The 22,180-nt window shown below is 43.6% G+C and overlaps 1 protein-coding gene across 2 annotated transcripts in view; it reads left to right on the top strand.

Moving 5' to 3' along the window:
- Positions 1 to 438: 438 nt before the first annotated feature.
- The window catches only part of znf608 (zinc finger protein 608), a 51,330-nt gene continuing 29,588 nt past the window's right edge, over positions 439 to 22,180 (top strand). For both annotated transcript variants that reach the window (XR_015107896.1, XM_086170053.1), the window contains exon 1: positions 439 to 1,064. Coding sequence is in view for 1 of the 2 variants with exons in the window: in XM_086170053.1 (XP_086026179.1) it covers positions 537 to 1,064 (528 nt within the window). In the remaining variant the exon portion in view is untranslated. The remainder of the gene's footprint in view (positions 1,065 to 22,180) is intronic.

The raw sequence follows: 22,180 nt of genomic DNA, 5'->3' as shown, positions 1-22,180 counted from the left end.
TTGCTCAGCCGGTGCGGCCGCTCCGGGCTCGACACCTGCAGCCGCTCTCAGCGTCCCGCTCGCCGGGGATGACTTGAATGCTGATCACCGAAGGAAACCGACAAAGGAGAAACGGAAAAGAGGAGATGAGCCGTTTCCTGCAGGAGAGCGGCGGGCTGCTGGCGGACTGCTGGGACCTGTCACCGAACCACACCTCCTCCTCCTCCTCCTCTTCCTCCTCCTCCTCCTCCTCCCTCTCTTCCTCCTCCTCCTCTTCATCCTCCTCCCGCTCCATCACCTCCTCCAGCGCCGCGGGCTCAGCCGACAGCGACGCGGCCCTGCCTTCGCTCCAGACCCGGGGACCTGTCGGCGGTGGCGGCGGCGGCGGCGGGTCGGAGGCGAGGAGATCCGCGTTGAAACGCAGCAGAGGCGGCCGGGAGGGAGGCGGGGGTCCGGGGGCTGCGGGAGAACCGCGCGTCTGGGACGGACAGCAGCAGCAGCAGCCGCCGCAGCGGCGGCAGGCTCAAGGGCGCAGCGTCACCGGAGAAGGTCTGGAGATGATCTCTGCGGCCGGTAGGGACGCGGACGGCGGCGGCGGCGGCGGCGGCGGGGGTAACAATAACAACAACAACGGCGGCTGCGACGCGGGCACGGCCTCCTCTTCTTCCTCTGCGACATGCGCCAAAGGCAAAGAGGAGAGGAAGGGGAAGAACGTGATCCGGGGCTGGAAGAGGGAGAGAGACCGGGAGCGGGACGCCGCCGCCGCCGCCGCCGCCGCCGCTTCATCCGCCGCTCCCGGCCGCTCGCGGAAGGAGAAGCCCGGCGACGGCGCGTCTCCTCCCCCTCCCTCCGTCTTCCTCCCCGAGCATCACCCGTGCCGCGACGGGCCCGGACTCTGCCGCTGCTGCGCCGCGCCGGACTGCCGGAGCACCGGCGGGGACCTCGGCGGGGGGAACAACCCGCATCACAACAACAACGGCGGCGGCGACAAAGGAGGCGCGCCGGACGGTGGAGTTAAAAACCCGGTGCTTCGACGGCAGCAGGACGAGACGCCCAGCGCTAAGAAACACCGGGGGACCGAGCGGGTAAGACCGGGGCCGAGGGGGAGCTGGAGGCCGGGTACCATACACACACACACACTCACACATACACACACACACACACACACACACACACACACACACACAGGTACACACAACACACTTGGATACACACTATGCAATAACGCAAAATCACAACAGAATTCCAGATGCACACATAGTTACACACAGATACACACTACGCGATAACGCCAAATCACAACAGAATTACAGACACACACGCACAGATATGTACGCACAAACACAACACACGCAGGAACACACTATGCAGTAAGACATTATCACAGCAGAATTACAGACACACCGTTAGATACACACGCACAAATAGGTGCACACAAATACAACACACACGAGGACACACTATGCAATTATACGCAATCACAACAATTACTCACACATGACAACGACATACACAAGTCACAACACAGAAATATCACAGAACAAAGTGACAACACACACATACACACGCAGGGACACACTATGCAACACATATACACACAAAATCACAACAGAATTACACACACACACATATATACACATAACCACAACATACACAAAACACACAACAGTCATACAATACAACACACAAACACACACAGGACAACACACACACACCTGCAGCTGGCTGACAAGCAGGATGTTTACATCAGATAGGTACACACAAACACAACACACACTTAGACACATGCAGTAACGCACTATGCAGTAACACAAAATCACAACAGAATTACAGACACCCTTAGAAACACACAAACACAATACACACTTAGACGCTCACAAGAACACACTATGCAAAAACACAAAATCACAATAGAATTAGACACACACCCACTTAGAGACACACACAAACAACACACATTTAAACATACACAGGAACACTTTATTGAATAACATGAAATCATAACAGAATTGCAGACACACACACACACACACACACACACACACAGATGCACACAAACACAATACACACTAAGACAGACACACTATGCAATAACATAAAATCACAACAGAATTGCAGACACAACACACACATACACATGACCACAACATAAACACAAAAGTCATGCAATACAACACACAAGCAACACAGAGCACAATGATAACACACACACACACATAAACACAAACAGGAACACACTATGCAATAACACAAAATTGCAACAAAATTAATGACACACACATATACACATGATTGTAAAATACACACAGCATGCATGTACAACAGAAACCACAGTGACAACACACACACACACAAACTGCAATTACACAAAATCATGGCAGGATTAGACACCCACGCACACAAACATACACATGACCACAACATACACACAATAGTCATGTAATACACCACTCAAACATCACAGAACAGAGTGACAACACAAACACACACACACACACACACACACACACACACAGAACACACAATGCAATTACAAAAATCACAACAGAATTACACACACACACACTCACACACAGAGGTACCAAGACACACAACAGTCATACAATACAACACACAAGCAACACAGACACAGTGACAACACACACACACACTCACACACACACACCTGCAGCTGGCTGACCAGCAGGATGTTTATATTCAGGACACAGTTGGTCAACAGAGGAGGAAGGAAGGAAGACAGAAGAGACATGGGGGTGAAGAAGGGATGATGAAGGAGTGATGGAGGGATGACAGAGTGATGTGGTGAGAGGATGATGGAGGAATGATGAATGAGTAATGGAGGTGTGATGGAGCGGTGGAGGCAGACTTAGGTATGATGGAGGGATGATGAAGACCTGATGGAGGTATGATGAAAGATTGATGGAGGGATGACAGGGGAAATGGAAGGATTGATTGAAGTTTGATGGTGGGACGATGAAGGGATGATAGAGGAAAAAATGGGGGGATGATGGAAGGCTGACGGAGGGTGGGTGAAGGGGTGATGGGAGGTGAGAGGGGTTAGTGGAAGTTTGATGGGGGGATGATGAAGGAGTGATATGGGATTGTGAAGGAGTGATGGAGGAGTGATGAGGGATGGTGGAAGGTTGACGGAGGGACGATGAAAGAATGATGGAGGGATGACGGAGGGGTGATGATGTGTGTTTCTTTTGTTCCTGCAGTCATTGTTGTGTCAAACACACCTGCTGGCGCTTTAGTTTAGAGGATAAAGAGGAGAATGAAGAGGGGGATGAAGGGGAAAATGAAGAGGAGGAGTTTGTTTTGTCAGATTAATTTCATCATTTCAACATTTCTACGTTTACAAGAACAAGCATCAAAATAAAACAATTCTGGATCCGGCAGTAATCTGCACCAGAAGCAAGGGAAAATGACACAAAACTTTGATGAGAAAATCATAAAGAAATTGCTTTAAAAATGAGGAAATATTTATCAAGAAATTGATCACCAGGTAAAACAAACAGAAACATTTAATACGAAATGCTAAATGGAAACAGACGCAAAAACATTGTAAAGATTTTGGAAGAAAGGATGAAGAAACAGAAGGAGGTCAAATTCAGGTCAGTAAGGTGGTGGGAAAGATGATATTTGTTTCTTTTTATTTTCGTTACTGTGCAGATGAGCTTCAGTATAGAGTAAGAGCAGGATGAGGATGAAGACGAAGCCTTTCCAAGGCGGAGCAGATATTTTACCCGTCCTGAGTGAAGATGTGGTTTGTTTTGGATTATGGTCTATAAAAAAGGTTGGTTTTGTTTTTGGAGCAATAAATCACCTGGAAAATCCCCCTAAGTCACCTGGAAATAGAAGAATAGTCACTCAACTCTCCGCAGGACGGCTGGAAATCCTCAACACACTAGCTTGAAATCAGTGGATAAACATTTTTCAATCAACACCGAATCAGAATTAGCTGGAATAAGTATAAATATTGGTTTAAATTAAGGAAAAATTCAATAAGAAGATCAAGTGTGATATTAATGGGATATTACCTCATTTTTGTAAGATTATCATAATGGCCGGCGATCGGTTCAGAGCGAACCCTGCCTTTCGCCCAGAGACAATTTGGATAGACTCTGCCGCCTCCCATCACGACCCTGATTGCAGGATAAGCGATATAGATAATGAATGCCTGTCTTATAATCAGGTTACCAACTGTTTTTTTTTTTTTGCTAGATTTATGGTTGTGCTTTGTAAATTTTAGGAAAAACATTAAGTTTTTAGTTTCAAGATTGATTTAGAAGCTCATTTCTGTCCTTGAAGATATATACCCTGGACAGAGTGCATGTGTTGGGTGGGAGAAGGCGCCTGGGGCAGGAGGGATGCGAGTGCGGGGGCTGAGATGGACCTGACCGGCTCAGAAAAGGTCCGGTTGATAAAAACACACTGATGAAATGTAGGAAAAGATGAATGTCTGAGAGCCACTTTCACGCGCTCTGTTTGCTCTCCAGTTAGAAACTGTGACGACGAATAAATGCAGCGGTTTAACGGCTCACAGGAAGGAGCAAGAGCGACGTGAGTCATCAGGGAACGGAGGGGCGGTGGGATGGAGAGAGGAAGATGTAGTGTTAGAGGGAGGTAGGCTGGATGGGGCGATGGAGGGACGTAAGGACAGAGGATCAAGTGATCAAGTGACGGAGGGATGGAGATTCGAACAGACAGGACGCAGGCACGAATCCGCCGAGGATGGAGGATTGAGATTCCAAGGGACAGATGATCTAGTGATGGAGTGACAGAGATAGGAAGGTACAGAGGATGAAGCGATGGAGGGATGGTGGGATGGCGGGACTGAGGGGCAGCTGTGGAACAGCGGGGGGAGATAATCATGGCAACAAATGCAGCTGACAGATTCTCTTTTTATCTGATGCTTCTTGTGAGACTGAACTATGCTTAAAAATAGAAACAAGAAGACATCTACGATAAATATTCTGTACATAGATACAAATCATGCATATGGATATTTACAGCCAATTCCACAGGGAAGTTCTGTACAAATTAGTAGCTATGGTTAATCACCTTCAGCTAATTAAAAATATATGGATGGATTATTAAAAATAACAATTGTGACAATATCAATAATGGTGACAGGAAATATACTACCACTATCACTACTACTACCACTACTAACAATAACAATAACATATAACAACAATAATAGTAAAAATCAAAATGATTCATTTATTTCGTTGTTTATTAAATGTTTTGTCTGTCCATCATGACCTTGCATCATTGTCACGTGACAATGAAAGCCCCGCGCCGACGCCATGTTGGTTTTCTTGTTTCCTCCTGAATACTTTCTGTCACTTCAGTCAGCGGGTGGACGCAAAGATAACAGGATGAACCGGAGGAATCAAGCGTAGGCATGCGGGGGAAATGTGAGAGTGCATGGTGAGTTTAGCGTTGAATAACGAGAGATTATTTTAAATGTTAAAATGTGCGCTATGTAGAAGCTTGCTATCGTGAGTAGCTAGTTGCTAAGACTAGCCGGTCGTTAGCGATTTAGCTAGCTAGCGTTAGCGGGCGGTCCCGCGGCATAAATGATTTTTCTTATCATAGCTTGAGCCATCCTCAGAATCCGGTAGGTAAATGACTGAGCATTTTGGGACATCAAATATCCTGGTGGACTACCGGCTGTAATATCAGACTTTAAATCCTTGCATTGATGTTGCGGGAAGAACCTTTCTGTGCTAAACCGGAAGTGCGAACTTGGAACGAGCGACAATGTTTCCGTGCAGTTTAATCCTGGAAAGTGATTTAAAATGCTCCGGGAATTGCGCGGCTGTTGTGATTCTGCTGCTACTGACGGATAAAGAATAGCCCCAGTTAAGAAAAAAAAAATTCAGGCAAAAAAACCGTCGGATGTAACAAAGGTTTGGATTCAAAGATGGCTGCGGAGGCTCGGCCTGTCAGATCCGCCTGACGGCGCGGCGCTCCGGTGTTTTGTGTGTGAAAGACAGCGGCTGCTTCCTGCCTGTCAGCCGGGAGGAAACAACACCACCAACACCAACAACAACAAAAGAAAACACTCGGCTCCCGCCGGGGTTTATTGGTTTATCTTCGCATGTGATCAGCTGACAGGAGCGTTAACAAGCTCGTCAATATCCGCCGCCGCCATCCCTCCCCCCTCCCCGGGAGTTTTTGTCTCGCCTCGGCTGCCAGCTCACCCGGTGGGTTCGAACAGGTTTGCTCAGCCTCGGTTACCATGGCGACGGTGACAGTGTTTGGTTGATGAAGGCGGGGAGAGGGAGTCTTCATGTGTCCTGTGAGATGAGCAGGACTAAAAATGTACCGAACATGATCTGCTCTTTAAACAATTATTTATCCGTCACGCGCTAAAACCTGCATTTAAAATAATCGGGAATCCACTAATCTTTTATTCATAGCACTCTGCGGGTTGAAATATTTAGATGGCATGTATCTGAAAGTACTGCAAATACTGCTTTTGTGCAGAGTAGTTGCCTTTGTGTCTTATGTTGGCTCAATATAATCACAGACAAACAGATTTAAAAAGTCGCTTCATGGTAGGAACGGAAAGAATGGCAAGGCATTGTATCATTAGTGTCCTGAGTCTTAATTATATGCTATATAGAATAACACGTCGAAACAGATTGTTCGAGATTGGCTCACTCGTGTAGCATTTCTAACTCAGATGCAGCCTTTCAAAATCCTCTCGGCCTGGCAGTCAAAAATTAAAACTCTGGAATAGTCTTTCTGAAATCCTACTTGAGCGTTCGAAAGGAGACACCTGAATTTTTGCAAAACAAAATAGGTACACTTTGGATTTGCAAATAAAATGCATGATAGTGTAAACTGTCAACGTTTCAGTTATCCCGTTCCCCTGGTAATTGAATAGGATTCAAGGAGTGTTTACTGCCATATGTGAGGAAATGTACCTCCCTGTACAATGAAACTCTAACCTTGCTGTCTGCATTGAGTGTCATGTACTATAACAAGATTTGAATAACATAGAACAGATACATAACAGCACAATAAAGGCCAGTGAGTGAAAGATGCGGTGGAAATGTGAACTTTACTATTTAACATGTGTTAATTAAAAGTGCAAATAGAGGGAGTGTGAGTTGAAGGGTAAATGGTCAAGTGCAGTCAGCCCATGAATATTCCGAGGTCGTTCATGGCTGTTTGACGACTATTTTGCAATGGCAGCGATGAGCATGCAAATTAAACATGCTCATATAAATGTAAACAGTCAAGTAGAGCACTCAGTATGCAAATTGAAAACATGCAAGTTGAAGTGTAAACAGTCAAGTGCAGCTGATTGTTCCAAGGTAATCTATGATGGTAACCTGCTGTCAGCTGTTTAGGAGTGATGAGTAGTCAGTTTGTCTCAAATTTAAAGAGACAAAAGGAAAACTAAATTAAATCTTAACTGAGCTCATAAAATATCTGATGGGTTTTTTTTTCAACACATCATGTCTGCAGGGAGAAGTGGGAGCTGCCTTAGTTTAAAAAACAAGGATCTGTCGGTAAGCATAGATGAATGCACGCACTTGTGTTTTGGTGTGTGAATTGCACTGTGTGAAATTAGTCTGTGCTTAAATATTGATAGCGGTCACACATTTGCGCACCTAGTTGTGTGCTGCTAGTGATGATGCAAAATCAATAACTTGTATTGTAATTTGATTTAAATGTTAACTTTATTTTCCCAAAAGTTCCATAGTAACTTGTGGTTGTTTTGAGACAGGACTGTCTCTTATTCTGGGAAGTCCCAAGTCTGTTTCAAAATGGCTAGTCGTTCAAATGTATTCCGTGCGATGGACACAATAATAGGTTTAGTTGTGATCAGTTAGTATGTTTATGCGGTCATGCCATTAGTGTAAATCGTGCCCCCTGTCCACGGCTGTAACAACAGTACGTTGGCTTTTGTCTGTGAAACAGGATTCTATGACGACTCCTCTACATTCTGATACACTCACACCCCTTGACTCCGGCTATGTAGTGCCAATCATGCAAAAACAAATTGCCATATTTTTATGTGACTCCAATTTTACAAGGTTTCAGCATGAGGAATCAAAGGCCGCCCAGGATATTCACTTAGTGTACGACTTTTGGTCACCGGTGACTTGCCTTTTTTTTTTTTTTTTTTTTTTTAAACATACGCAAGCTTAAAAATAGACCCAAGACTGAAGTTGTTAGCACTCACCGTCTACTGGAATTTTCAGAATGTAAGCCTCCTGTGTGCAACCAGTAATTGTTCTGCAAGGATTATCTCTAAATGCCAGATATCTGCCCGATTAATGGGTCACCTGAATAATTAGTTTATCTCTACCAGAGCTCGTTGGAGAGTCACGCTGTCACTTGGCGGCTTAAATTGATGTTTCTGTCGATAGAAAGCTAATGGTAAAATCATTTAAAAAAAATTACATTATTAATAATGAAGAGGTATAGTGTTAAATTACGAGGTCTTCCCCGGATGAGATTTTTCCTTTAGTGTATCACTGTAACTCGAAAATTGAATCTGGAAATGAAACGCGATCTTAACGTCGATGATTTTATGGGCTGTTTTCCCTGCAGTGTTGACTGACAGACGTTTTATTCAGTGGGTTATCGTCAGACAAAGGTCACCGCTCGTCCTCAGTCCATCACACGCAGCCAATCAACCCGCACTTTGATGCCCTCCGTAGTATTATTTTCAAAGAGTCCGTTCCAGAAGGAGTCGGACCGATATCTCGACCGCCAGCCTGACAAACATGTTCCTGGGTGTCTCCGAACGGGGACGAACCTCAGCGGATGAGACGCGGAGCGGTGACTCACGTCCTTGGCAGCCTCGTCGGCAAGCGGGGACCAACACAGCGATCTGTTCGGAGAAATACAACATCCTGAGTCAAATCAGGCAGACAGCTCCACTGGCATTCTTGGTTCATTCACCAGGATGTCAAGTGGGTTTTACCCCCTATTCCTAGTATCAGTCTTCAGAGGCCTGCAGAAAGAAACATTATTTAGTGGTCATGAGATACAACCTGTTCCCTCGCTTTCACAAGTTAATCACTGTGAGCAATTTAATGAACAATGTAGGAAGGACTGATCGGGATTTAGAGTGCAGGACCCAGTTAAACCTCCCAGCCACCAAATCATTAGAACATGGGAGCAAGTTTTGGCCTTCAGTCAGTAAATAATTCAAGCACAGGGGCTATTAATGTCCCGGCCATTAAAAAATCAAAAGCGTGGGAACAGGTTACACATCATGGTCGATAAAAGATTAAAACGTGGGAACAAGCTCCATCTGAGCTTCCAAATGATTCCAGCATGGAAATGACGGTTTGGGAAGAGCTTGAAGATGTGAATTGTTAACAAATATAAGAAAGTGATCCGTGGAGGTTCTCGGTCATTCAGGTCATGGCGAATTCTCGTCGAAATCTTCTCGTCGAGGCAGCTGGACTTGAATTTATCAGATGAGGAGTGAAACATCCTCAAGTGAAGATTCTTTTGTCATTTAAAATGCACAATAATGGGTTGCCATGTTAAAGCAGCTATAAAGTTCTGGTTCCTGGTTTTATCATTTATGACCCGTGAGTGTGCAAATGCTTCAGATATTTTCTGCATGGTGTGGTTGGACGGTGTTCTTTTTCGTTGGACACGAGCGGTTTGGGTGAAACACAGTTTGAAGTGCATGTCGGTAAAGATACACGTACGACGGGTCAGTTTGTGGAAATTTTCAGGGACTTGCGGTGTTCATACCTGTTATGTTTATCATTTCGGACATTCAAATAAACTCTAGATATGAACACTGTTTTGGGGTATTTTATGATAAACGGCTGCTTTGCTTATTGGGAATTTTTAGACGTTTGAGAGTGACCAGACTTATGCTGGACAGTGTATAGGTATACACTTTGTTTAGGTTGGCTTGGGTACCTTATTCATCCCCAAGGGGAAAGTCACGGTGCCAGCGGATGTTTATGTATTTGTCTGCGTGCACAGTTTGTCCGCCGTCTGTTGTCGTGTCACGTGGACAGACTTTTCAATATCAAGTATCTTGTATCTGTATGAGGATCTGTCTCTGGCAAGGCTATTTGAAGAAATACCAAAAGTAAACTGGCAGTTAGTCACTGCTTGAAAGGCTATAGTTTGCCACTTAGAATCTCCAAAAAGTTTCCCTGAAAATGAATATTTAGCAAGAACGGGGCCTGAGGATGGAGAAAGCTGGGGTCAGACACTGGATTTATTTCTGTATCTGCTGTGATTTTCCACTCGGTGTGTGCTGATATTACAAGACCGGTGTGTGGATATTGTGATGATCTTTTCCTCTGTTCCGTGGCGGCCCACTGCGGATTGTTTTTCCGGGGTGTGTGACGGCGATGTCTTCACCTCGGCCGGCTCGGTCCGAGACGCCGTAATCCCGATCCAAAATGAGGCTGTGAATGCTTTTAGCGCCGCAGTGTTTCCATTTGCCTCCGACGCCCTCTCCCCGAAGACGCTGTTGTCATGTCGTATCACGCCGGGAAATATTTATTTCTCCTTCATTTTGTAGCCGCAGCGGTGACTGACAGCGGGTTATTGGTGGGAAACATGGAAATCAAGACGGGCAAGAGAGTGAGGTAGCATCCCCTCGAGATTTTAGCAAAAATCTCAGCCCGCAGGAGTTTGTGAAAATGAGCTGCTGACCTTGACAGTCCTCCTCTTCTCTCTGCCTCCGAAGTCTGCCTCCCGTTTTCCTTCACCGCCTCCAGATTACTGTGTGATGGAGATCTGCTGCGGAGGAATTAGGGCTTTAATTATTTTAATCCTGAAGATAAAATACCGTGGATGTTGATTATTTAATCAGAGCGAGTGAAGATGTTCCCGTTATTTAACCAAAACCGTCACGTAAATGTGAAATACTGTCCTCTCGCTCAGCTGCTCCCGGATTCAGTCTTCATCAGGAGGTTAAGACATTTATTTAACGTCTTTCTCTTCAGCTTATTAAACACATTTAGTTTGATCTCAGTTAAAAGAGCCAAACAGAGGAGCCAAAAGACATCAGGACAGGGACTGACATGAATTATCTTCAACTGTAATCTGACCTAATTTATGGCTGAAAATATCCCTTTTAGCCAAAATCTGATTCGGAAACGAAACGTGGAAAGCCTGCCGCGCTTCCGTTACAGTCTTCAGTCTTAGACAAACAGGCTCAGAGAGAACGTGACCGAGGACTCAGAAATGTTTCTTCTATCTTGGGCTCATTTCACGCCGATTTCACAGCACCGCCGTCCTCCGGAGGTGACGATTGCGTGACGTGTTTTGCTAAAACGAGCTGTCCGTCAACGTGCAAGGAATGCGTGGTCTCATAAAAACCTGAACAAGGAGCCGAGGTGCAGCCAACAAATAAGACGGATTTTAGTTTTCTATTAACATCAGCCCCCATGTTGTTATAGTTAAAGGTTTAGGACATTCATTTATGTTCACATGAACATGTTTGCCCTTTGAACCAATCATCCGTTTCCAGGTTTTTGACTCATTTATCAATAGCTTGATTCTAATTTGAAAAAAAAAACAACAACTGACGACTCGATCCACTAAATGGTAAATACTTCAGCAATTAGATTTGCCAATTTAGCATTGGGGGGGGGGTCGGTGGGTACGGGGAGTAAATCGGCAAGGAATAACACGAAAATCAGCACCAACTAACCAGGGAAAGAATCCTAAATATATGCATGGCATTAGCAAGAAAAATATTTCCCCAAATATGGATAAAAGAAGCCACATAAGATGAGTAAGATGCACAAAAAGAACAACCCACTAAAAAAAAAGAAAAAAAAAATGCTTAAACCTAGTAAGAAACTACTTAAAGGTACGAATTTGATGTAAATGTGATTAACTGTTCCTGAAAATCTGCAAAACATTTAAAAAAGAAAATCCTTGAAACCTAGATCTGATCACCAGCACTAAGTTGCCAAGAAATGAGCAAGAAGCTTACATAGACAAAAATATTTTCAAAATTATCAGCTAAAACACGAATTTTCAGATTACAATAATTCAGGGTTACTGCTATCAGTTGACCTTATTTATACCAGTAATTATCAATTACCCTGGGGATTAATTCTGCATTCTGCAGGTGCCTCCCGTTGAGATGTCGCAACATTGACGACATCCCATTGGAGAACTCTAATTCTAATTTAAAGTGAAACACTGTACTGCCCGCCCCCTCCTTGTCTTAGCTTGTAGCAGTCCAGTACTTCATACACTTTTTGCATCTTCCACTTTGCTCCCTGCTGCTCTCACGTCTGTCGGACATCTCACCACGCTTCGGTTATGTTAGCAGCTTGGGCTAACCTGTGGTTCAGTGATTGCATTGTGTAACAGAAATCACCATGGCTGGATTCGTGACATAATAATACTGTTTTTAACGATTACTGGAGGCAGGTAATTTGCCTGGAATAATTTTAGTAATCAAAAAACTCGAATTGCGTCTGGAATCCTTTCAGCCCGTCATTAAAAGGTATATTTGTGGTGGAGGAGGTTGGAGGCAGTGGCCTGGTGGTGGCGCCGCGGAGCAATCGGCGACAAAGCGTCTGCGCGACAACAGAACTGGAAAACACCTATTGGAACCCCGTTTAATTTGTCTGAGTGTCGCAGTGGAGGAAGGTTCTCCGTTATCACACAGAAGGTCAAGTACAGGACGAGCTCTGAGTTAGCTGCTGCTAACCGCTCCAGCGGTATTGATCCCCCGTCGGGGAGGGGTTCTGGGAGTGAACTCCCCAGGCTTGGCGGGCGCAGCTCCTCCCCGCCTGCTTTGGAGGGTAGCTTTCGGTCCCCTTTCTGCTCATTTCTTTCCGGCTTCCGTGGCTCTGCTCTGTTGCTGCCGACTTATGGGAGATGTGTATCGAGTTCCGGGGTTGTCTCCTTTATTTGCTGATTTCTTAGCAATTTTACTACCGTTTCTTGTCATTTTTCAAGTCATTTTTGCTGATTCCTCTTTGATTTTTAGGACAAGTTCTCCATGAGTTTTAGGTCATTGCTTCCCAGTTTCCAGGAAATGTCTTGCTCTCTTTTAGAATGTAATAGAAAAATTCTGGTGTTTTTTTTTTTTTTTTTTTTGGTATTTCCCGATTGAATTTCTGCCAAATGGTTATTGAAGTCATTTATTATTGTCATTTTAGTCATAGATATAACGGTTGGATTTTTTTTATTTCCATTGATGCGTCTCAGTCTCCTCACGGCTTATTTTGCAGATCTTTTTCATCTCTGAAGGTAATTTTCTGTAAATTATATTCAGCGGTTGGAAATTTCAATTTTTCCCTATGTAGGGCTCGGCGCGAGTCCGTCCTGTCTGGGTGAGCCTGTGCACGAGGCTCGGCGGTGCGAGCGTCGGCTCTGCACTGCAGACCGACAGCCTCCTCCTTCGCATTCATTCACTGCTGCAGGAAATCACGTGGCCTCCCAGAGTCTGTCGTTACCCCAAAAAACCCTCGAAGAATCACCTCGTGAGCTCTTTCATATTTTATTTAACGGCAGCCTTTCCAAAAACATCCTCCCTCCTCCTCCTCACACTCAGGGGGCTTCTTCCTCAGCAGAGCGGCTCGTCTGGTAAAGACAGAATGTTTGATGTGAATCGATCAGCCGGCCGAGGCTGAGGGGAAAGTGAGTTCATGTTGAAAGTGTTTCTGGAGCCGAGCGGACGCCGTGCACGTCCGTGTGCTTCAACATGCACCAGGTGAGGAAAATCACCGGCCGGAGACCCGAGGTGAACACATTAAGCGTGCGTCCACGAGAGGACGAGGAGGAGTTTAAATGGAGTTCACCGCTTGAGAGCGGCTCCTCTGCGCCGCGCAAGAGGCCACTGATCTGATGTTTGAATTGTGTTATTTTCATTTCAGATTTTTTTTTTTTTCTAAAAGGTGCCGGTCTCAGACTAAAATTTCACCTTGTAAAATACAGGATAGTGTTTGATACCTATTAATGTATTCTACCGCAATACTGGTATTTCTAGCCGAAAGTATTTCGCTGCTGTGGAGGGGTAGCTTACGTAAAAGGGTTACGTAGAATATGTCAATATTTTTGAAAGTGTTGACCAGAGAAAAGACACTTCCAGGTGTCTGTAACCTTGTCAACATTGATCAGCTACAGCTTGACTGGCTCCGGAGCTATTTTGACTTTTAGGAGTGGAAAAAAAAAGGCAGATCTGTGTGTTCATAGTGTAAGTAAGAGCTCTTTCACACCGAGATTCCGATTCTAATTAAAGAACAATTTATTCTGCGCTGTTGGGTTTGGATTCATTTTCGTCTAAATAGACATTTGAGCTCGACGTCAAAAGGACATTGTTTTAATGTTGGCAGGGGTGCACAATTTATGGAAATTGAATCACGACTGTGATTAAATGATTGTCCCGATAGTGGGGAAAAACGCGTGCCCCTCTCACAGAAGTAGTTTCCTGAACATTTTTCCAGGCCATGGAGTCAAGTATCCCTCTCTAACCCCCTGACCAACGGCAGCTGCTGTCTGAGCTGTCACGGAGGCGCCAACGTCGCGACGGAAATATGTGACACCGGCCCCACGAGCGTTCGTGCCGCGAACTTCAAACTGGTTAAACGAACGGAAGTAGAACTTGCAATGAGGAAAAGTTACCTCTAAAAAACAAGGTGCAAAGAAGGCAAGAATGAGGGCAGAAATATCTAATTAGAGCGACGAGGTCAGGAACTTTGGAACGCTGGTCAGCGGGCTCGTGGTTATTTCCTCCGAGCAGACGGACGTAACACGCCATTTTATTTATTCCAAGACAAAAAAAAAAAGTCACTTGAATTTATATCCAAATATCAATTGTGGGGGAGCCTCATCCTGTTTCAGACCGCATGTTAGCAGGCATGTTGAAATTATGAAGTAGATGTTTTAGTTGTAAACATCCAGCTCTCTTCTGGGAACTTCTGTCAAAGACAGAATGTAATTTCAGATTAACACACGTGAGGGTTGGAGCGTGAAGGTAGAATTTTGAGTTTCATTGTGAACACGAAGATCACACTTTTTTTCTGCTCGTAGAAGGTCGAACAACATTTCCGGCAATCAGAGTTCCAACTAGGTGAACTAGAAATACCTCATATGAATTTTTCATGTCAAATAATAATTAAAAAAAAATAAAAAATTTGTTTTCCTCAGATTCCGGACATAGCTATGATAAATAATCCTGATCTCAGTGTTGTTGAGAAATTTCCCTGATGTCAATCACTCAGGTCAGAAAAAAAGAACAATATTACAAATGTGTACCAAAAGTAAAAAAAAAAAAAACAACTTGTCAGTGTCTGGAAAAAAATAATAACAAAGCAATTGTTAAAATACGGTTAAAATCTTTCATTGTTCGGGCAATTTCACCCTCAGACGTCATCAATATCTAAATCCAACGGTTGACGACAGACGTCACAGCAGACACTCCACCGAATATAAACATCTGAACAACACTCGAGCCAGTCTAGAGAACAAACTGTTTCATTTTTTTTTTTTTTTTTTTAACAAAGGGTTATAATGTGTTTTAGTCACCCGATGGCCCTGGTAATGATTTTCACATCCCCTGCTGTGAAAGTGTTCACATATATATTCTTGTTAACATGGGTTTCTGAGGTTGAGGGGATTTCTGGAAGACGACCAGCCTGTTGATGCAGGTTCTGTGTCTCCGTGGCGACCGGAATCCTCACCTGACCGAGTCTCCTCCACTCCAAGAGACCGTTTTGCGACTGTCGTCGTGTCGGTCCGCCTCATCCGCCGGCCCCGTCTGTCACGTCCGTCTCCGTTCGGATGCTTTTTAATTACATCATCATGGAAGCGCCGCTCGCAAACGCTGCGGCGGCGGCGGGGGATTAATTTATGCGGCTGAAATAATGGTTGTGAGCGTGTGATTGTGTTGCTGCAGGAGGGAAGCGGCTGTTAGTTTCCACATGTTTGGCAGCAGCAGGAGTTATTATGGCGCTGAGTAATATCCGCTGCTTCGCACTCTGTTGGTTTAAATGCCATTAGAGGCTGTCACTCAATAGGAAGGTAAGTGGTGTTTGTGTGTGTGTGTGTGTGTGTGTGTGTGTGTGTGTGTGTGCGCGCATGCGCTTGTGTTGGTACTGTCGGGACTGAAAGAGACAGCAGAGATGAGAGATGCTGGAAGAAGAAAATGGGGAAAAAAAGATGGCGACCATACATGAAAATGTGCACGCACACACACACACACACACACACACACACACATGCACGCGCAGACAAACACACAATAAAGACAGGGATGATTTTTGTCTGGGAACAAAAAAAGCTGTCAGGGTTGCAGCTCACAGGAATTTAATAGGATGGGAGGAGGATGAGCAAAATAAGAGATGGGGGAGGAGGTGTTTGTGGGGGGAGGCAAGAGGATGGAGGGAGGGGGAAAGAAGAACAGGAGGAGAGAAGACAGGAAAAAACAAAAGTGAGAGTCAGAGGTGAGAAGAGAGCATAATGGAGCGAGGGGATCAGGTGAGGAAGGAGGGAGAGAGAGGTGAGAATGACAATAAGAGTGGGAGGAAAGGAGGAGTCAAGGTGAGGAAGAGTAGATAATCCTTCGAAAGTAGGATGATGCCAATAAAGTGAATGAGAATTCTGTGAACAAAAAAAAAAGACGATAAATCTCTAGATGGAAGATGAACATAGATTGAGGATAAGGGAAGAGGAAGAAAGGAAACCAGGAGGAAGGAATAGGGTGGAAAAAGAAATAACAAATGAAGGGAAAGGGATGGAAATTAGGAATTATGAACTGGATGCTAATTTGAGGTTGCAGAGTATTTTTTCACTCAGAATCCTGGAAAAGGAACCTGAGGACTGACCAGGAGTTACAGAAAAATGAGCAAGAGAATATAAAAAAAAAAAAAAAAGAAATTACCTTGAAATCTGCAAATAAAATGAGCAGGATATGTGACTTCTGGCAACAAAAACATGCAGGAAGTGACTTAAGATCTGCAAGAAAATTGTATTAGAACCCGCAGGAGAGTTGTGTAAATTAAATTTCAGAAAATAACGAAGAATGGTGAGAAATCAGAAAGGAAAATGAAAAGACAAATGTTTAACATCGATTTCTTTTATTTTGACGATGGAATCTAAGAGAAGCATCTTATTGATTTGGCAAGTTTCCTGGTTGTAATAAGTTGACTTGACCTGAAGAGTTTTTTTTGCGTCTGACGTGATTTCCCCCTGCAAACGGACGTCACGAGAAATGTCAGCGCTCAAAATCGGGCACCGAATAATGGAATATTAATGATGTTCCACGTTATGTAACAGTGGCTGGAAGCAGGGGGTGACGAGGTCACAGCTGTTTGATGTATTTCATCATCAGGCTCGAGAAGATGAAGAAGAGCAGGGGGGGAAAAAATACAGCAGAAAGAAACATAGAAGCCAAACGCCGGGGATGGAGAGAATCAGGATGCAGGAAGGAAGGAAGGGGGAAAGAAAAGGAAGTGGACGGATGGAAGAGGTGGAGGAGGGGAAATGAAAGGCAGGAAGATGAGCCACGAGCTTCTAGAAACACTCGTGCATCAACTGGGAGGGATGGCTCGGGGGGGGCGGAGGGATGGGGGACACACATGAAAAGGCGGACGGATAATTGGATCGTCACATTGCTTGAAATTCTTTGTGCCTTTTTTTTTGAAAACGTACAACGGGGACCGTCTGAAAAACGTGATGGAAGATGGAAAAAAACACCTCTTTGTGTAATTATAGATTTTTAGCGGCAGAATTAATGGAGACTGCGTCTCCCCTGACGACCCTCCCTCCTCCGATTAATTCTGCTAAATCCTGCTATGTTTGTGCGTCGGAGCATTTTTTCACGAGTCCGAGTTGCCCCCCCCCCCCCCCTCCGGGACGAGGATACGCGTCTTCAATTTGACCCCTGAATATCTGATGAATAGCAGAAACAACACTGCTGATTCCTCAGGTGACTCTGAAATGGCAGAGACTTTTGGAAAATGTTGTGAGGACCAGCAGGAAATGAGCTGAAAATCAACTGGGGAAAAAAAAAAAAAAAAAAAAAAGGAGAAACGATCACAAGCGATTACCGTTGCGCCGTCTGGAAGGAGGTGCGGGATCCTCTGCTGCCGAACCAGCGGGCTGAAGAATAGCTTCTGTCACACGGCTGTCGGCCCGCTGAACTGTGGACAGTGAAGCATCACACGTGCACAATCGCAGTCATAACTAACCAGAAATATTGAAATAGGCTCAACCAAAAAATGAATACAGCGATACACTGCGTGCACAACTATTAGGCAAGTTGTATTTTTTAGAATTGATTTTGTTATTGTACAACTACAGTCCTCTTGGTCAATCCAAAATGTTAACAAACCCTCAAATCTGAACATTTAAGTAGTAAAAGTGTAGTTTTTGCTTTCTTAAGAGAATATCTGTATGTATACCCTTATTGTACGACAGACATCTATTTATGTGCAGAATTATTATCCAACTAAAGGAAAGAGAGAGATTTTCCCTTCTCACTTGTTTATTTTCACCTGTTAGAGTGGGACAAATTCAAAATTTAGAAATAAAAATGTCTGAAATAAAAAAAAAAAACCCTCAGTGACCAATATAGCCCTTCTTTAACAGTCGCCAGCCTTCCGTTCACTGAGTCAGTCAGTTTCTTGATCTGGTCAGGATCAACTTTTGTGCGGCTGCAACCACAGCCTCCCAGACACTGTTCAGAGACGTGCACTGTTTACATTCACTGTAAATTTCCTTCTTAAGAAGGACCCAAAAGTTCAGAATAGGGTTTAAGACAGGTGAAGAAGGAGGCCATGTCATTAGTTTTTCTTTTTTAAGCCTTTTTCTGGCCAGCCACGCAGTGCAGTACTTTAAGGCAAGTGAAGGAGCGCCGTCTTGCATAAAAATCAATTCTTTTTGTAAGATGCAGACTTTTTCCTGACCACTGTTTGAAGAAAGTGTCTTCTAAAACTTTTTGGTAGGTCTGAGAGTTGATTTTGAGTCCATTTTCAACCCAAAAAGGTCCAACTAGCTCATCTTTAATGATACCTGCCCATACCAGCACCTCACCACGGGTCTGGTTTCAGCCCTTCTTACCTTGGCCATGTCTCTGAGAACTGAACACCACGTACTTCTTGAACCTCCAGGTTGGTCGCACTGGAAGATAATGGGTTTCTGGTAGCTTCATGTTTGATTCTTCTCAGATCTTTGGTAGTTGATTTGCGTCTTTTCTTAACACATTTCTTGCAACCCTGTTGACTATTAGCAACAAAACATTTGATGGCTCTGTGATCACACCCCAATATCGTTGATATTTCAAGACTGCTACATCCCACAGAAAGACTATACAATTTTTGACTTATCAGAGTCAGTTAAATCACTTTTTTTGGCCCATTTTTCCTGAGGAAAAGAATCTGCCTACTAATTCTGCACACATTTATAGGGTGTTGATCTCCTTAGGCCGCACCATCCCTTGTTACACAAATACACATCACCTGATATGCATTCAGTCCAATAAGCATGTTTATTCAGCTTGGAGTTGGAAATTATGGATAAAATAATGATATGGCCAAATTAATTATTTGCCTAATAATTGTGCACACAGTGTGAACATGTAAATTGTGTAGAAGTGGGAATATACCGTAATTTCCGGACGATAAGCCACAACTTTTTTCACGCAAACAACGATGCGGCTAATATATGGACTTTGGGTGGGGGATGCTAACGAGCTTCACGCCACTAAAACGTTTATCCTCGTCACATCGGACCGATGAAATGACCGGGAAATTCTGAGTTCGTTCAGCTCCGACACCGAAGAAGACGACTTTGACGGTTTTAGTGCACAGGAGGAAGCCCGAGATAGCGATCGGCTAGCTTATATTGAGGTGCGCGCAATAGTCCGGAAATTACGGTATATATGTATGTGTGTGTGTGTATATATATATATATGTGTGTGTGTGTGTGTGTGTGTATATATATATATATATATATATATATATATATATATATGTGTGTGTGTGTGTGTGTGTGTGTATATATATATATATATGTGTGGACTTACTGGTTTGGATGCCAAACTTAATATCATTGTCTGAGTACCATACTCTTTGAATCTATCTATTCATCCATCCATCCATGAAACTGAAAAAGTGAACAAATTATCCATAAGCAAATATTGCTTTAAAACAAAGTCCTCCATCAGCAGAAAAACCTGAAAATTAAGTTTTATTTATTTTATTTTTTTTAAAGAAAACCCAAAATGATGACAAGATGGTCAAGAAACCAGCAACGTTGGATTCAGAGGTGACTGGCTATTCACGAAACAGTGAGGAGGAAACGAGCGAAAACAACAATAACCAGCGAACAGATAACTGACAAACAGACTGTGAAGTGGCATTTTTCACTTGTTTCATGATGCAAGCAGGTCCTGCTCCTCTTCCTCTTCTTTGTCAAGGTCTCGTGCACTTCCAGTCTCCTGCTACCTGTCAGGAGGTGATGACATCGCTCTTCATCACCACACAAGTGTGAAACACTTGAGTTTTTTTTTTTCCTCTTCTTTTTCTCTGAAGAAATACACGATCATGTGTCCAGGGTTGGGCTACTTCTTTTAGTCATTGAGCAGTCAATAATTCTAAGAACTTAATCGGATTAAAAAAAATTGGACATTCTGTGGTTTGCAGATGCTTCCTGTTAAGATGTTGCAACATGGAGGACATGCAGTCGTGGAATGCTAATTCCACTTCACAATAATACTCAATTGTATGTCTGGCCCAAAGGCTAGTTATGACTGGGTTTATGTGTGTGTGTGTGTGTACCCGCACTTATACTATACAGTAATAATAATACAATACTCCATTTCTTTTTCTTGTTTGAGCTTGTAGTGGTTTCATGCTTTTGACGCCTTTTGTCATTTCTGTCGGGGTGTATCGTCCCTTTGCTCATCCCAGTTATGTTAGTAGCGTAAGCTAAGTTCCGCTTAAGCGATCACATTGTGTAGCAGAAATAACCATGTCGGTAGAACAATGCTCGGATGTGTGAAATAGTAATACGTTTTTTTTTATCAATCACTCAAGACAGAGTTCTAGCCTTCTGTAATTTTTCAGTGATAGAATTGCTCAAATTATTTGAGGAATCGTTTTAGCCATAGTCCAGGGGGATTGAGAGATACCTGATTTTTTTTTTTTTTTTTTTTAAAAGAACAGGTAGATCAGGTTTGCTGAAACACCTTCAGATTTTTAATATTATGGTATAAGAGAGTAGTCTTGGTGCCATCATGCTGGAGTAGTGGGTAATCCTGGCACCTGAATTTTAGTTAATTCAGGAGTAGTAAAAACTAGTAGGAGTAAAACTACCTTGACTTATCAGAAGAATTATGATGTATTCCTCTTAATAGGGAAAATAGAAGTGCAAAGTACTGTTCAAATAGATATGTTAGCTGATAGTATTAGACAATTATCACAGCTACACAATTTTTTCAGATAATTTGGTGTGGGAAATAAAATACCCGATTAGTTTGTTTCACCCGCCATACTTGGACGCTGGAATTTGGTTGGTTGTTGGTTTTCGTTGACGGTGTCTGGGTGTTAAAGTACAGTCATCAACATAGATCCCTTGATGTTGATAACTAACTAAAATCCAACGTTTTTGAAATGTTGAGGGTCTTGTTAGTGCACATCAAAGTGTCTTTGGACGTTTCCTTGAGTTTCTGTTCATTTGAATAGCTCTTCTGTTTTCATATTCAATGAGTGTCTTAACATCCTTCTGACCCTTCTCATGCTGAACCGACCGTCTGCACAAAGGTTTTTGGACCTTTTAAATTGATGGCTGGTGCAGTTCGTTGTTGTAGCAGGTGTCAGAATTTATAGCGCTCTCAGACGCATCTTAATGCAGCTGGAGGTTCAGTGAGGTTGGAAACAAACAATCATTAAAATGCCAATCGGGCTGTTGAACAAAAAGAGCACTTCCATTTTACCCCCAGTATTTATATAGTTTACCTTGTATGTGCACTTTGATTCGACAATGTCAGTCACAACAGTCTTGGTTGGGGTGTGTGTGTGTGTGTGTGTGTGTGTGTGTGTGTGTGTGTGTGTGTGTGTGTGTGTGTGTGTGTGTGTGGTCTGGTCGGAGGCCTCAGAAGGTCCTTGCCAACCTGTTAAATTACTTCAAAATACAACCTCCAAACTCCCAAGAAGTAAGTTTTTATCTTTAATCCGAAGTGCAGAAAAAATGCAAATATATACCACCCCCTGGTGGA

Source organism: Fistularia commersonii, chromosome 22 (genome assembly GCF_037954325.1).
Source record: "Fistularia commersonii isolate RoL2024-O1a breed Wild chromosome 22, RoL_Fcom_v1.0, whole genome shotgun sequence".
NCBI lineage: Eukaryota > Metazoa > Chordata > Actinopteri > Syngnathiformes > Fistulariidae > Fistularia > Fistularia commersonii.
This window is presented reverse-complemented; position numbering and strand designations above follow the sequence as displayed.